The sequence below is a fragment of the Lolium rigidum genome, chromosome 4 (assembly GCF_022539505.1).
Source record: "Lolium rigidum isolate FL_2022 chromosome 4, APGP_CSIRO_Lrig_0.1, whole genome shotgun sequence".
Taxonomy (NCBI): domain Eukaryota; kingdom Viridiplantae; phylum Streptophyta; class Magnoliopsida; order Poales; family Poaceae; genus Lolium; species Lolium rigidum.
Genome location: NC_061511.1, coordinates 229,640,021 through 229,653,776, shown reverse-complemented (window position 1 = coordinate 229,653,776; position 13,756 = coordinate 229,640,021). Strand labels below are relative to the sequence as shown.

Sequence of the window (13,756 nt, the reverse complement as noted above, 5' to 3'; positions counted from 1 at the left end):
GCTTAGCCCGGAAGCTAGAGGAACTCGTAACAAGCATGCATCAAAATCGGTGCAAAGGGAGCTCGGCTTTGAGCGTGTGCCTCAGAGCATCTTCACCGGCCTGCCCTAAATAGGCCTCCGTGCTGGTACTCAGTTCTACAAGTGCCGGCACAACAGCATTATCCGCTGTAATCTTCATTTGTTTTCCTTCATTTGAAGTCATACATTGTTTATATTTGTAAAAAAAAGTCACCTGCCACTGTGTAGCTTCCTCATGAGACAAGCCAGTCACGACTAACTTATTAGCTAACTTAAGTTACAGTTGCAGGGTATCAATATATACTCGATCATAACATTCAACCCAATCAGATCATTACTCCTAGATGTACCCTGCCCAGCAGTTCAGTTCGCGGTTATTTTTTTTTACAAGGAATAGTTACCATGACTTCAGTAATCTTCAACATTGTCTCCAGATCGATCGACCACCCTATATTCAACTCAATGACATTTCCAATACATTGTACCAAGGACAGATGGATGAATTTTGTACCATGGATGAACCGGCCAGAGCTTCATTTCTGCTCCGAGGATGTAGGTTAGGAACCAATGAGCATGCAAGCGAAACACAGAACAAACTCCGCTATCCATTCTGCATATGGTCTGACACTATCATCCTCGCTTTCAGGTGTTGTTTATCAACAACTACTTAGCCATAACCAGTTTAAAAGATGCAATGAACAGACAATTTATGACATTACCACTGAAGACGGTTAACTGATCAGCAAGCAAGCAAGCACAAACAAGGCAATAAACCTCCCAATCGTGGGTCACCATTCTTCAGTATGCTACATACATAGTACCAAGCACATCCATGTATTTACCTCAATCAGTACCACTACTACTACATGTAAACATACCAAAAAGTCACCTCAAGATCTTTGAACGGGACATGTTAGTATGACCCCAATAATCTTCAGTCAAAAGACATGTTTAAAAGTTTCGTAAAATTCTACCGAGAAACTATATGGAGGAACCGGCCAGGACTCCCATTTCTCCCTTCAGGATGTTGCATACTAGGCAGATTGAGAAGCAATTAGGGAGTAGCATGCAAAGAAAACATAGAGCAAACTGGAAAATGAGGCACTAAACCTCCAAATTAAATGGATTTCTGTTCTTCAGTATGCCACATACCAAGCACATCACTGTATTAGCCTCAGTAAAGACCAGTACTCCTAAATGTAAATAGGCCAACAGTTCATCTCAGGGTCTTTGAACAGAAGAGGCTAGTATGACCACAATAATCTTCGGTCAAAAGAAATGTTCAGAAGTTTCATAGAATTATCGAGGACTGATGGACATACCGGCCAGAGTCCATTTTCTGCTTTGAAGGTACCGCATAACAGGCAGATTAAGAAGCAATTAACATGCAAAGAAAACTTAGAACAAACTCTACTGACCATTGTTGGCATGGTCACATCATTACTTCAAGCTACCGCTTATTGACTATCGCAGCATCTTAACCGCAACCAGATTCAATGATGCAACAAAGAAAGAGTGTCTTGACCAGTGAAGGCAGATAAAATATGAACAAGCACAAGTCACATACTAAACCTCCTGGTTAACCTGATCACTGTTTTTCAGAACTAGTACTACATGGTACCAAGCTCATCACTCTCTGTGTTCCCAAATAACATGAGTGAGTGTGATTCAGAGAAAACCAAGGAACTCGGAAGGATAGAACCCAATCAATCAATCAAACCTTTCCTACGGAGAATAAAATTAGCTTTCAGGTGCTGCTTATCGACAACTGCTTAACCAAAACCAGTTTCAAAGAAAAAATGAAATCTCAATGACATAACCAGTGCAGACAATTAGCTGATCAAAAACCAACCGCAAATAAGATACTACACCTCCCAGTTAAACGGAACACGCTTCTTCAGTATGCTACATACAGAGCATACCACTGTATTCACAATCACAAACATAGCTTAGTTATGACATTCACTTCAATCAAGACCACTACTCCTACATGTAAACAGACCAACAGTTCATCTCGAGATCTTTGGAACATAACATGTTGCTATGAACCGCGAATCTTGAAACACCGTCTAGGAGTCCCACCAGACATGTTTTAATTTTTCTTTTCTAAAATTCTAGGGAGGACAGATGGATGACAAACCGGCGAGAGGCAGATTAAGAAGCAATAAGCATGCAAGCAGAACATAGCAGCTTCAAATATGCAACAAAAAGACAATGCCTTAAACCAGTGAAGGCATCTAGAAGATGAACAACCAGGCACAAATCAGACACCAGACATCCTCATACACCGGATCACTGTTCTCCAGTATACTCATAGTAGTGCCAAGCACATGACTGTACTGTACTCCCAAATCACAGAAGCGTGATTCAGAGGGTACCGAGGAAAGAAGCCAATGAATCAATGAACCAAACCTTAGCTCCGGAGACGGAATCAGAAGAGATCAGATCCGCACCATCCGCATCCTATGAATTCTCTGGTGCGCATGGGTCTGACGCCGACCAGCGGGTTCTGGAGGCGGAGGGTGTGGTTGTCGCTCATGAGCGCGAACCGTTCCAGCCCGGCGAGCGCCTCCTGGTTGGCGTGCCAGAGCTGGGGGTCCTGGCGACGGGCGTTGTACACCAGGTCGACGGCCCACAATGCATGGGTGCTGTGCATGATCGCCTTGAGGAGCGCGAGCTCGGCCTTGCCGCCCCGGAAGTCGAAGAGCGTCAGGTGGTGCAGGCACTGGTCGAGGCCGCCGTCGAGGTTCGGGTAGTGCGTGTGGTGGTCGTCCCGGGAGGCCATCCCTTCTTCCCGTGGCACGGCGTCCTTGCGCTGCATTGCAAGCACGGCGATCGACGCCCGATCAGACCAGAGGCGCAGGATCGAAATGACTGAAGTTCATGGTGGTACCTCGATGGTCAGAAAGTTGAGGCAAGGGAAACGCCTCAGCATCTGCTCCACCACGCGCGCCGCCATGTGCACCTCCATGCCGCGGAGCGCCGTGTAGTCCAGGGCTAGCCATAGTCTGCTGACAGACCGCATCTGCGGCTCCATCTCCTGCCTACCAACCTGCATATATATGCAGCCCAACATGGATGGAGCACCGAGCAATGTCCATGAGTGCCAGTATAGTACAGCAGGTCGTAGTTCATACCGCGATGTCGGTGCCATCGATCTCGAGGGTGGCGGGGAGGTTGAGGCGCAAGATGCTTGTCAGTTGGGGCGCGCCGCTGATGCTGAGCGCGGCCGTGGAGCCAGGAAGGAGCTCGCGGAGGTTCGTGGCGTCGTCCACCGTGAGGCTACGCGAGACGGTGCGGAGCATCGAGAGGCGATGGAGCTGAGGCGCCGATCTGACGACGACGACGGAGTCCACCGCGCAATCCTGGACCCAGAGCATATGCAGGTGGCTGCACGCGGCGACGACGCCCTCGACGACGCCGGGGCGGCACGCGCAGCCGTAGAGCCCGAGGTCGACGGTTCCGGTGAGCGCGTCGAGCTCCCCGGCCTCGACGGTGAAGAAGGCGAGGTGGAGTTCGCTGACGGTGGCGCACTGCAAGAGGAGAGGCGGGACGCCTATGAGCACGGGAGGCTGGCCGCGGTTGAAGAGGACGACCTCGGCCGCCTCGCCCCTCTGGAGCGCCGCGCACCAGCGCGCGGCGTGCTCAGGCCGCCACTCCGTGGACTCGACGCGGAAAGAATAGACGCCACTGCGATAAACGCGGACGCCGCCGATGTCATCTTCTTCCACGCCTTCGCCTTGGAAGCCGTGGAGGAAGTCGTCGAGCACGTTGGTGATGGCGTCGGCGACCTCGGAGCGGGGGATGGGGAGGCTCGCGAACTGCTTGTCGTGGAGGTAGAGTGGGCACATGCGCCATACCTCGCGCCAGCGCGGGGTGAAGAGGTAGCCGAGGCGGAGGAGGTCGGGCACGGGGAGGTGGCTGAAGAGCGCGCGGAGGGCGAACGCGGAGAGGCCCCGCCAGTCGGCGTGGCTGACGGAGGGGCGGGGGAGGCGGATGACCGGGCGGTCGAGTGAGAGCGTGGCCGGGGGTTGCGGCCTGAGGATGTTCCGCACGACGTCGGAGAGGATCTCCTCCGGCGTCGGCGCCATCGTCGCCTGGTCGGAGCGGCCGGCGAGTGCGGTTTGGGGAATGGAAACGAAACGAGAGCCGTTTGGTTCACGGCAAGATGGAATGGTGAGCTGGCGCTTTGGGGGCTTTTGTAGCCAGCTGTCAGAATGAGCAGTTCATGCTGGCCGTCGGATCAGAGGAGAGGAGGGTGACAGCATCTTGTTCAAAACGGATTCGCATCACTGCTCTGTTTTTCCTTATTCAAATCGATGAAATTCAAAATTTCTTAAATGGCCAAAACCTCAAATTTCGGAAGAGAATAAATGGCCAAAATGCAGGCATCGCTCGAATGTGTAGCTCGTATTCGGTGAACGGTGATATTTGATACGCACATAAGCATGGCCATCTTAATTAGCATGATCATCACACTTACATTTTGCACAGCACCGAAATGTATCAGAAAGCAGAACGAAACAAATGCAGAATCCACGGTGGAACAAACCAAACGACAATACTCTGCCAACTTGATCCCCCAACCAAAAAGAACACCGTTTACAAAAAAAGTGAGGATTCAAACAAGAACCAGCAGATTCAACCACGTTTCATGTAAAACGTAACTTGTCGTGCCCAGCTGAAATCTTATAATTTGCTACGTGCTCCTTGAAACAAAAGGATTTACAGTCAACTTCAACAGTTCTCAAAACGCATGACAGCAACCTGAGATATACAGATTAGGACTTAGTTACATGGGGCAAGCAACATGTGATATACAGAAGCAGCGACGGAATCTCTGTTTGGCGTCGCAGATACTAGATATTTTTCCTCTAAGAGCTATGAACTTGATCTGGAAACTGAGGCTAGCAAAGACAAACAAGTTTCAGATCTCTACTAAGGCCTAAAAGTGCAGATGTAGGATGCTATTAAAAAAAAATTCATTGCATGAACACAGAAGATCACTAGTTCTCCTCCTGTCCCTGCAAATTCTGGAGATTTCCCGCAGCCCTTGCCCGCCCGATACTCACAATTGTCGCTTGCAGGCACAGGTTCAGCAGGGCATGATCTTCCAGCTGCATTGCAGCCTTCAATAAATGAACGGCAAAAATGTTGTTAGTCGCATGGTTATAGAAGATAAATTATATGGAACAAGGAGCGATAGAAGATTATTGATTAAAAATATTTAGTTGAGATATGAACCGGAAAAAAAATGTGATGGAGATAAATAAGATCTGAATGACATATTTGCGAAAAAGTTAAATGTACACCAGGCAGCAACAATTGTCACATTCTCAAGAAAGATAGCCATGCATGGAACCATGGACGCACATGTATCCAAAATTATGTCCATATCTATAACTCAAAAAGAAAATAAACAGAAATCAAAGGGGGGAGATTCAGAAACGACAGTAAACATGGCATCACAGAAGCGGCAGCCATGAAGAAGACATTAGCAAGATCAACTGTTCAGCTTAGCTTTTAGTTGAATTGAGATCATGTCATAAATTTTTCTGAAGAAACCATTGCTTTAGCACATCTGGATAGTAAGTAATCACGTTCTTATATTACATTTCCAATCTTCTAAATCAGTGATAAGACCGAGGTCTAATCTTCCTATCACCTTCATGCAACCTACAATCATAACAGAGATGGAAAGTACAAAAGACCAAGAGTGAAAAACATGTCATAGACAACAAGTATTGCAGGTAATTACCACTATAGAATGTTCCAAAGTACTCTAAAACTTGCAACTAGATCACAAATTGTAACTTAAGCTAAATCCTCCAACAAATTGAACAGCAAAAATGTTGTTAAATCACAGTCATAGTAGATAAATTATATGGAACAAGTAAGGAATGATAGAAGATTATTGATTAAACGATTTTTGGTTGAGATATCAATCAAAAAACAAGAGTTGCATGTGATGGAGATAAATCAGGACTGAAAGACATATTTTCCAAAACAGGTAAATGTACATCAGAGAGCCATAATTGCCACAATCTCAAGAAAGATAGCCACGAATGGAACCATGGGCGCACATGTTCGAAAATGATGTCCATATCTATAATTGAAATAGGAAGTATACAACAACCAAAGGGGGGAGGGGGGGGGATCAGGTGCACGCTGTTACAGAAGCGGCAGTCATAAAGAAGAGCATTGGCTATTTCCGCAACAAAAAAAAAGAATATGATCACTGGCTAGATAAACAATTCAGCTCTTTGAGTTTAATTTAGATCATGTCATATATTCTTTTCTTAAGACGCCAGTGGTTTAGCGCATCTGAATATTAACTAACCATGTTCTTCGATTACATTTGCATTCTAGTATTCTGTGGTCTAAACATCATATCACCTTCTTTCAGCCTACAATCATAATAGAGAAGGGCAGTACAAGAGATCCAGAGTGGAAAACATGTCATATACAGTAAGGAACGCAAGTAATTACGACTATAGCACAATCGAAAGAACTCTAAATGTTACAGCTAGATCACAAATTGTAATTTAAGCTGAATCCGCCAACAAGGATAGGAAATACAGTGTCCAAAAAGTTGTAACTAGATATGGCCAATAAGTTTCCTATTTGTAGAGTATCAGTTGAGCAGCATAAAGCCACCACAGCTTATCGACCTCTACCAAGCTGGTTATACAAAGTTATCTATATTCTGCTTTCAGATTGGAAATAAGGATTGAGCCTGCACATTTTGATCACTGAAATACAATTCATGTATATGGTATGTTTCATATAACAGGCACAAACAACTTGGGCATTCACAAGCCCCCAAATACGACTTGTAAACCGTCAATACAGGCAGGCATAAACACATGCTAACTAATTAAGCTACTGCTATAAGCACTTCCAAAGAATCAGCTTAGCAGCCACAGGCCGAAAATCCATAGCTCACTTTCCACATATAAGCATCAACGGCACCATAGATTATTTATCATTCAACCTCTACCAAGCTGGTCATACCAAATTATAATCCACTGTGATAATAGGACCTGTAACTACACTGGTTAAAATATAATCAAATGCAAAAAAATACCTGTTAAGCATTCAAACACAACAGCCTTAGTTTTTAATGCTTTCAGATCAGAAATAAGGAGTGGGCATGCACATTTTTAGCGCTTCAAATTTAGCTGAACCATATGTGGCAAACCGACATGGGTCAGCTGATCAGCTTTTGATGACACAAGTCCAACTTAATAGTGCAATAGCTTTACAGTACATATTCATCACTGGCACGCAAATAAGCCAATGTCTATATACTTCCGAGTATATTCTAAAAAAGCATTAACATTGAATCCCCCAAAAACTATCTTAAAGGACATCATTGAAATTATTATCTTAAAGGACATCACTGAAATTTCCATAAGAAACAGGAATCCCTGTAATTTATAGCTCCAGTGGTTTATGTGAGTACACTATCTACATGCATATGAGCACACCTGTGCAGCCCCATAATATATGGATAAACACTGAAAATTGCAAACCCATGTGTATTCGGCAGTGTTCTATGTATCATCGATCATAGGCACAAAACAAATTGGGTATTCAGCAGCATGACTAAATAGAACCGGGGATGGAAAACCATGTGACTATCTGATGTTACGTTACAGACCAGATTGACCGGCCCATCACTTAATCTGCAAGTGGACAAAGCATCTCCATGAGGAAAAAACTTGATTCCCCACTCTCAGCCCCAACAAGAGTTTTCTCGAATTGTAAGCTACCAATACAGGCAAGCATAACCATATGTTAACTACTAATATACTGCTATCTCAAGCCTCAGTTCACAAGGCCTACATCAGACCGTAAACCTGAATGGCCGATGATCAGTATTGGGACTCCACTTTAGCATAAACCAACTATGCTCAGACAGTAAGCGCTAAACCAAGAATGCCCACCCAATAGTTACAACGTATCGTCATGGTTAGCAAACCTCACCACATACCCCGGTAATGCCCATCCCATGCATCCAGACATCCTGTAGTGAGTGCGTGCCTCTACTATTACTAGATACATACACCAATTCATCGCATCATCTGATCAAGTAAAAGACCAGAACAGAACATCTGAACACGCAAATCCTACGGTGTCAAATAGGATATGCATGCGCGTGGCAGCAATCTCAGCACCGGTAAAATTGAGTGCAATTGTTCTTTCCCCTCCGGAGACGCAGCAACCCAACTCATACGGGAGATCAATCGACCACCACGAATCCCACGGGAGCCAGGATGCGGCTACTCTGGGCCGAGGCATGCACTACAGTACTACACGGGGTAGGTTGTGGCTTACCGAGACGACGCGGGCGAGGTTGTCGAGGTCGCCGATGGTCTTCACGAAGGCGTTCTCCACGTCTGGGTCCGTGTGCCTGCCGCTGGCCTCGAACTTGCGGTACGCGCTGATGAGCTTGAAGACGCCGAAGTTGTCGATGGCGGGGACCCTGAGGACGAAGGCCGGGAAGAGCGCCGCAAGCCTCCGCGCGTCCACCTCGAACACCTCCCCATCGCCGCCGCGCAGCCGCAAGGTGGGCGGGGCCTGCGCCATCGCTCGTGCGCGCGCGCGCGCTCGCCGGAGACCGGGGAGGGGAAGGGGGAGAGAGAGGGGGCGTGGCGTGGGTGGAGTTGCGCGGCGGTGGTGGGTGAAATGGGGTGGGTGGGTTTTGCGTTTTTTTTTTTTTTGAACCCAACTATCTGGAATATATTAAGTAAGGAAACAAGAAGAAATTACAAGAAACATCCAGATCTGGGACAGCTGTCCCCCTTTTACAGAAAGAACCCTAAGAAATAGAAAAATACAACCAAGCACATGGGATCTTCTGCGCAGATCGAGATCGGCCGCCGCTTGCATTAACGCCTCCGCCTCACCGGAGTGAGAGAAGAAGCACCCGCAGGCCGCAGCTGAGTCGCCGGAGCAAAACGTTACAGGAAAGAACCTCGTTGAAGTCGCCGCATCTGCCACCCGACGCGGACGCCGGCTGTGCTGGGCGACCCAAAAACAGTACGGAGTACTCCGTAGAAGATAATTACTGCTAGGGAGGAAATCTTATATGACTTGGGTCGTACCGTTTCCATCGCTGGACCAAATCGATCGTATGACACGTAGCAGAACTAATCTCAAAGCTTTTTGCCACTTATTCCCCACTTCTACTTAATCAAATCCCTAATCCTGCGAGAACTGAACCATCCCCAGACCATTCATCTACCTTGCGATTCATCTTCCTGCCCCTTCTCTACTGTGACGATGCATCAAGATGGAGGAAGATGACGACATCATGGCGGACAGCAATGGAACGAACATGGCAGCCGGGCATCCGGAACACTCTCTGCACACATCTCCTCCATCCACGGTGAGTACAGTATACAAACTCAATACGCATAACCCCCTTCTTCCCAAATCATCTCTTATTGAATTCATCACCTTACAGCAATATAATTTCCGATGAGTCGAAAATGAAGTAACATGTGGTTGCGGTGATAATCAGAATTCATCGTCCGAAAAAAATATTCCAAGAGTTGGGATGTGCTTTCAGTCTGAGGAAGAGGCATACAAGTTCTATAATCTTTATGCTGAGAGTAATGGATTCAACATTAGGAGGTGTCACAGAAAGTATAGAGCATATGAAACTTTATCTTCTAGATATTTTATCTGTAGCAAGTCAGGTGTGAAGGCTACTCACCCAACACATGTAACCAAGAAAGAACAACCTAATTCTAGGACTGCTTGTGTGGCTCGTGTTCAATTCAGCATCACTCGGGAGGGTATTTGGAATGTTCAAAAAGTCATACTTGATCACAATCATCAGCTAGTAAGTCCAGATAAGAGGCACATGCTTCGATCTCTGTGTCAACTCTTAGATGCTGACCGCCACATGATTAAACAAATGAGGACATCGGGCATTAGACAATCAGAAATATTTGATTTCTGTGAGCAATGGTATGGTAAAGATGGTGTACCCTTCTTGCAAATGGATTGCAACAACTATTTGCGAAGTGAGCGCAGAAAGTATTTAGAATCCAATGATGCCCAAACACTGATGGAGTATTTAAAGAACAAGCAAGTTGAGGACCCTTCATTCTTTTATGGTGTGCAACTAGATGAAAATGATGGTACAATAATGAATATCTTTTGGGCTGATGGGCAAGCAATCATGGATTATTCTGTCTTTGGTGATGCAATTTCTTTTGACACCACATTTTCAACAAATAAGTTTAAAATGCCATTTGCTCCGCTTATTGGTGTCAATCATCACAAACAGACTATTCTCTTTGGAGCAGCATTGCTATACAATGAAAGTGCCGATTCATTTGAGTGGTTTTTTAGAACTTTCCTACAAGCTATGTCCGGTAAGCAGCCTGAAACCATATTCACTGATCAATGTGCAGCCATTATAAAAGCTATTGGAAATATTTACATCCAAACTGAATAACAATGATAGCCTAGAATCCATGTTTGCACATACTTCTCGAAAGATGATGTCACTTGCTATACCTCAGCGATGGTATTGATAAATTGGCTTTGGAAGCAAGAGAATTACTTAGCAATGTAAACTTGGATGAAGTTGAGGACCCTGAAAGCTCTGCTGAAAGTACTGAAGAGATTTCCAAAAAAATGGTGCCATTTAAAGCTCCCGAGAGAGTGAAGGCTCGGATGGAAAAAAGATCAAAAGATGCTCTAGAAGGAGCAAAGAAAGGCAAGAAAAAAGGTAATTTTGCTGTCATGTGTGAATAAGTGGCAAGGTTTTCACTTTTCTAATTTCTTGTACTATACACACACACAATGTGCAGGAAAAGTTTCAAACCATCCAGCAAAAGAATCAGTACTTGCTCCACTTAGAGTTGATCAACAGAACACTTCCACATTCCTTGAATGGGTTGATAATACAAATCCATACACAACCGTGCCTTTTGGAGAGTATCAGCCAGCGTTTGTTCCACCTATCCATGGAGAATTTACAAGATTGTTGTTCGGGGTTCATGGAGATGGCACAAGAACAGCTGCTCGTTAGTTAGATTTTGGCGAAGGTGCCAGTACATCTGGGTTTCAGCAGTGATGTTAATGCTAGTTAGCTGGGCATGTCAGCTTTCTATTCTGTAGGGGAGGGGAGTAAAATTTAGAAGAAAATAACAAAGCACCACTATCCTCAACATTTGAGTTGGGTTTTCTGAAACACTATCAAACAGTAGCACCTAGCAAACAGAGCAAACACATGAAGTCCCGTCCTGGTGACGCCAGCGACGGCATCGTGAAGGAGGTGCACCGCAGGCGAGAAGGAGGTTGGCTATGGCAGCTGCAGCATGGCGCTGCCGTCCGTGGCGAAGGGTCCTGGTGGCTAGCTGGAGCGCCGGTAGTGCCACCAGCGGCAGCGTTGTGAAGGAGCTGCGCCGCGAGCCCGCGGCGGTCGCAACGTTGGTGATGCCGCCGGGCGCGGAGAAGCTTGGCTGTGGAGGTTGAGGGAGACTAGCGAGCGCCGGCGGATCAACGACATAGGGAGCATGGAAATCGCGGCGGTGTCGAGAGGATGCTGCAGCAGGGAAACTGAAATTGGGATTTAGGGATTTGTTTAAGTATAAGTGGGGAATAAGTGGCCAGAAGCTTTGAGATTCGTTCTGTGACGTGTCATACAATCGATTTGGTCCAGCAACGGGAACGGTACGACCCAGGTCATATACGATTTCCTTCCTACTACTAGGGCCTCAACTACAAAATCATTAAGTCAAGCACTTGTATCATCACTCAGATGGATTCAAAGAAGAGCTAGGATCCTAACAATGATAGCATCCCTTCAGCTCAAGCAAATTAATTATAAGATTCATTACTGCATAAGCAGTTCATCCTAAAACAATTCATAAGACAAGCCAAAGCTTCACAAATAACTAAATCCAGCAATAACAGAGATATATGGATGCTATACAAGCATCACACACATGATTGAATCCACCAGTAAGCTTTTATAAGCTTGAGCACATACAAGCACATGGTGAAAAGCTCTGCAGTCCAACAGTTATACCAGATATCAAGTAACAAGCATATTCAGAGAAGCTTGTAAGCAACTAATAAATAACTGATAAGCATATGATTAACCACAGCATATAGATACAAGCCTTAGCATCAGTAACTCATCAGAGTAACCGAACAACCACATAGAGTGCAACCATGCTTCACAAAACATCAAATATATAACTTTATAATTATATCCAGAAGCACATCAAGAAAATGATGTACCACTGGATTAAACCACACAAGGAGGGCACATCAGTAGCTAGCACCCATCAATAGCACTTGTACCAGCAAGGATTGCTCAAGGCAATCAAGCCAGAGAGGCAAAACCTAGATACACATGCAGATACAGCAGCGCAACAGCAATTGGAGCAGCACAACATGGCCATGAGCATCACAACATGCTCATAAGCATGAGCATCATAGGAATAACACTAGAATAGCAGGACTAGTAGGATTACAATAGCAGCAATAGAACAACATGAGCATGAGCACAGCAAGAGCAGCAGCTAGGATAGAATAGCATGAGCAGGAGCACAATAATAGGAGCAGCAGCTCTAGCCATATCATAAGATAGCCAGGAGCACATCACAACAGCAACATGATGACCCACAAGTATAGGGGGTGTATCGTAGTACTTTCGATAAATAAGAGTGTTGAACCCGACGAGGAGCAGAAGGTGTTGACAAGCAGTTTCGATGAAGGATTCACTGTAAATGCTCACAAACAAGTGTTCAGGGGGTTTTGATATAGCAGATAAATAAAGTACGAGTAAGTAAAATGCGAGAGAAATAATTGCAGCAAGTGGCCCAATCCTTTTTAGCACAAAGGACAAGCCGGTTTGTTTACTTATAATGACCAAACGTTCTTGAGGACACACGGGAATTTAGTCTAGTGCTTTCGCTTCATATAGTTGATTAATCTTCATTGTTTTGATAAGTGTTGTGTGGGTGAACCTATGCTAATGCACCGCCCTTCCTAGGAATAATACATACTTGTGATTATACCCCTTGCAAGCATCCGCAACTACAAGAAAGTAATTAAGATATATCTAACCACAGCCTTAAACTCTGAGATCCTGCTATCCCTCCTGCATCGATATACCAACGGGGGTTTAGGTTTCTGTCACTCCGGCAACCCCGCAATTGGCAAACGAATACAAGATGTATTCCCCTAGGCCCATAAAGGTGAAGTATCATGTAGTCGACGTTCACATGACACCACTAGAATAATAACACCACAACTTAAATATCAAACCATTGAATATTACCCAACATAATTCACTACTAACATTTAGACTTCACCCATGTCCTCAAGAACTAAACGAACTACTCACGAGACATCATATGGAACATGATCAGAGGTGATATGATGATGAATAACAATCTGAACATAAACCTTGGTCCAATGGTTTCACTCAATAGCATCAATAATAAGTAGAAATCAATACCGGGAGAGTTTCCCCTATCAAACAATCAAGATTCAAACATAGATGTTACAGCGGTGACGATGTGCAGCGGTGGAGATGGCGGTGATGATGATGGAGATGATGGTGATGATGATCCCAATTATGTCCAGCTTGATGACGGTGACGATGGCGTCGATTTCCCCCTCTGGGAGGGAATTTCCCCGGCAGATTTCAGCCTGCCGGAGAGCTCTTTTCTCTCTGGTGTTTTCCGCCCCGCAGAGGCGG

The 13,756-nt window shown here is 45.4% G+C and overlaps 1 protein-coding gene across 1 annotated transcript; it reads right to left on the bottom strand.

The window, feature by feature from the left end:
* Positions 1-4,675: 4,675 nt before the first annotated feature.
* Positions 4,676-8,610, bottom strand: LOC124648373. Its single transcript, XM_047188154.1, has 2 exons — positions 8,359-8,610; positions 4,676-5,147 (listed from the first exon to the last, which is right to left on the bottom strand). The coding sequence occupies exons 1-2, from the start codon at positions 8,608-8,610 to the stop codon at positions 5,025-5,027; spliced, it is 375 nt and encodes a 124-aa protein (XP_047044110.1). The 3' UTR covers positions 4,676-5,024.
* Positions 8,611-13,756: the final 5,146 nt, after the last annotated feature.